This window comes from Triticum dicoccoides, chromosome 7B (assembly GCF_002162155.2).
Source record: "Triticum dicoccoides isolate Atlit2015 ecotype Zavitan chromosome 7B, WEW_v2.0, whole genome shotgun sequence".
Lineage (NCBI taxonomy): Eukaryota > Viridiplantae > Streptophyta > Magnoliopsida > Poales > Poaceae > Triticum > Triticum dicoccoides.
This window is the reverse complement of record NC_041393.1, coordinates 628891456-628895346: the sequence shown is the minus strand read 5'-3', so window position 1 is coordinate 628895346 and position 3891 is coordinate 628891456. Positions and strand designations below refer to the sequence as shown.

Below are 3891 nucleotides of genomic sequence, written 5' to 3'. Positions count from 1 at the left end.
TTCCTATTGCCGTCAAAGTGGATATAAAAGTGGAAACGACCACTTGTCCTAATTGCATGTGGTAACCGTAAAAGGGGGCCCATTGCCGGCCACTTGATACTAGGTAATCTGCTAAACCAACTACCAAGGTAGGCACCGGGTAATCTTCCATTGGATTGGTAGCGACTCACATGTGCAGTACCATGATATATGATTTGGCTTATTCATATGTCACCGTCCCTGTCTCTTTTGTGGTCTTGTGGACGATGGAATATGATTCTTTTCCCCTTTGAGGAGTGTCCCCTTTTCTATTATGTACTCCCTCCGTCCCAAAATAAGTGTCTCAACTTTAGTATAACTTTGTTCTAAAGTTAATACAAAGTTGATACAATTATTTTGAAACGGAGGGAGTATTATACAGAGGACTAGCAGTTAGGATATATTGTAGTACATGATGTATTATGAATAGATCGAAACCCGTTGAAAACCTATGGAAATCAAAATAATTTACTAGGGTGAGAGTTCCAGGCATAACATGATTGAGCAGTGGCGTGAAAGCATCTTTGTAACACCCCGGCCACAGTCATGTTGTTTGTGACTATCACCTCGGATCTAGACTGGGCCCACAGACCAACATTAGTTTTTCTGTTCACTTTGTGCTTTCGGAAAAGAAGTGCACATGGTTAATCATTCTGACTTAATACGAATGATATACCATTCATATAAAAAAAGGTGCACATTCTTTTTCGTAAGCTCATCTCCGAAGGACCTACTGGTTAAGCGTGCTTGGGATGGGGTAATTCATGACATCCTGATTTAATAGGGATGATAGACTACTCATATCAACAATGTGCACCTTTTTCCCAAAAGCTCGTCTTCAATGAATCTAAAAATTAAGTGTGCTTGGGTTATGGTAATTTGATAATGAGCGACGGGCCAGGAAGTGGGGCAGAAGGGGAATTTTTTTTCATTTGCATTGGCCATACCGTGCGAGGTGGAAGAAAAGCGGCGAACATACGGTTCTAAGAGGTTTCATCCAACAGCCCTCCTGCGACCGTTCCGGCTGCTTTCAACCGACATAGAGTGCTGCCCAATTTGGTTTGGATAGGCGATGGAAGAACCTTGTCGCTACTTGCTTTGCTTGTCTTTCTTTCTCTTCGCATCTCTACTCTTATGTTCCTTGTCACAAAAGCAAAATTTAGTTTCTCCTGCCAGACTAAATAGAAAGTGGTCCGAGATAGAATGTCGAAAGTGGCAGCCTTGAGCGCAAAGCTACGCCGGAAAGGTCTATTCAACCTATCATTGCAAGTATGGTAAGGGGTTTATATCCCTCTTTACATAGCATTTTGATCTATGGGAAGAAAAGAGACAATTAAAGAAAACCTCTCATGCAAGAGCTTGGCTCTATGGGTGCCCCTTGACAATTGTAATAAATACAATGAAATATAATGAGATAAGGTTTGAAAAAGTGGTAGTTAATAGTCAACCTTATAAACTATGTCAATATATGAGTGACTATAGATGATGCCTGTAAATGACATGGCAGCTGTATATAGCCATCAACTGGCTATATTATTAGCCATGCTCTTATGATATCAGCACATGAAAAATTTCTTGCTTTATATCACTAGGCTAACTAATATGGCCAAGCCATAATGAATAGCATCTCTGCTTATCACCAACAACTATCAAGTGCTGGAGTTTGAAAGAAAACTTTAAAATGTTTTCAACTAAAAATATCGGTTTTGCAGTACTTGTTGTTCGCGTGCGCCGACTCGCGCGTGTGCCCGTCAGTCACCCTGGGCCTGGAACCCGGCGAGGCCTTCACCGTTCGCAACATCGGCGCCATGGTCCCGTGCTACTGCAAGAACAAGCACACCGGCGTTGGATCGGCCATCGAATATGCCGTATGTGCCCTCAAGGTTAAGGTCATCGTGGTGATTGGCCACAGCCGCTGTGGTGGAATCAAGGCTCTCCTCTCGCTCAAGGATGGGGAAGACGACTCCTTGTAAGTACATAGTTTGGATCTGAGTGATAATTTTCTTGGTCTGTTTCTGACTGGAGTTGTTTGGTTGGTTGGTATCAGCCACTTCGTTGAGGACTGGGTTAGGATTGGGTTCTCGGCCAAGAAGAAGGTGAAAGACGAGTGTTGTGACCTGCCTTTCGAGGACCAATGTGCCGTCTTGGAAAAGGTTCTTTGGCACCATTGGCCATTTTCCATTTTATACTACTTTACTTGCTTATGTAGTGTTGTAGTCGCTTACTTTCTTTTTACTCTGCATATAAGCTTTGTGTTGAGTCAAAAAAAATATAGTTCGACCAAGCGTGTAGGAAAAACTATTGGCGTTAACATTATCAAATCAATATCAATAGATACATTAAGTAATTAATTTTCATATTGTACATCCTAAGTATTGTAGATCTTGTAAATTTGGTCAAACTTCATAAAATACATTAATCTTACATGCGAAAGAAAAATCAACCTGAGGGAGTAGTATTTATAGCAGCTAGCTTGTAATGTATGCTAATATTTTTGCATGTGAATGAATGGATTAACTCCCTGAGAGAGAGATCTATCTTAATCGTTTTCATCCATAGGAGGCCGTCAACGTGTCCCTCCAGAACCTCAGCACCTACCCGTTCGTCAAGGAGGGTGTGGCCAATGGAACCCTCAAGCTAATCGGCGGCCACTACGACTTCGTCTCAGGAAAGTTTGACACATGGGAGCTGTAAATCAATCTTCCCTCCCTTTGCTCAAACGCGAAATATATATACATATGTACGTATATCAAGATATATCGATCCATCAAATGCCATGGAGTACCTACTCGTTATTCTCCAGTAGTGAATGCCAGATGGCTTGACGTCAATTTTTGTAATAAGCGATAGTATTTTCCGACGCAGAATTATTGTACTACTATGTGATGCATAATTTGATCGTCATATGATCAAAATACATTAGACATTATTCTAATCATATTCTTCATCAAGAGTTTACCTTTCGATGTTTTGGCTTTGTTTTCCCTTGACACTGACAAATTGTTGTTTGCACCTCCATTGCTGCTCTTTTTATCACTATTAATTTAACCCAGTGATTGTACTCTCTTCGGCTTTCTGTGCTACCCAACTCTTTCTACACAACATGTCCTTCTCCTTTATTTATACAAGGCATTCATTCATTCCACTGCCAAGATTACTAGATGAGGAGATTGAGCTTTATCACTTTTTGTGAACTCATTGCATATACCCAACTCGGGACGAAAGACATCTGGACAAGACAATGTGTAACTGCGGTGCTCCCGAGAGAACCAAGCAGCAATATGCTATTTATTACCATCATTTACCTCTTATATGGAAAGAGACGCAGTGCGATTGCACGCACAACCATCTTACACTCATGGTGGTGATCTGATGGCTAATCAGATGGTGGTTTGTCAGTGTAGATCAATGAAAATTTTGATGTGAATGCTCACCGTTGTTTTCCGTTGATAGCTATGGTGAGACATTCCTTTGCCTCCCTTGCTTCATACGTTGTGGTCCTCACTGACCTCGTCATGTGACCTGCGGTGTGCACCTAGCACTCTTCCATCTCCACGACCACCTTTTTGCACAGCCCGACGCATGGTGAAGAAGAAGAGATTTTTTTGCGGGGACGGATAAGAGAAATTTTGCTCTGCATAGCGAGCTAGATCATAACTATGAAACTAAGAGTTTCATAATATTTTGTAGCCCAAATTGTTTATTTGATTCTCGATCTGTTTTTTGCCGTTGGCTTCATACTCGGCCAACCAACCAACTCGGGGAAAGCGGTTGGTGCTCAACACTATGGGACATGCCTATCCCTGAGAGGGTTTCTACTGCCTTGAGTTCGAAGACAACGAAGAGGAGGAGTTGGGGGTTCCAAATCGCGAA

At 41.8% G+C, this 3891-nt stretch overlaps 1 protein-coding gene across 1 annotated transcript in view; it reads left to right on the top strand.

The window, feature by feature from the left end:
• Nucleotides 1-2953, top strand: part of LOC119337474 (carbonic anhydrase, chloroplastic-like) — a 3929-nt gene extending 976 nt beyond the window's left edge. Inside the window, exons 3-5 of the mRNA XM_037609625.1 lie at nt 1731-1987; nt 2066-2171; nt 2578-2953. Of these exons, the coding sequence (XP_037465522.1) occupies nt 1731-1987; nt 2066-2171; nt 2578-2712 (498 nt within the window). The 3' untranslated portion in view covers nt 2713-2953. The remainder of the gene's footprint in view (nt 1-1730; nt 1988-2065; nt 2172-2577) is intronic.
• The last annotated feature ends 938 nt before the right edge of the window (nt 2954-3891 follow it).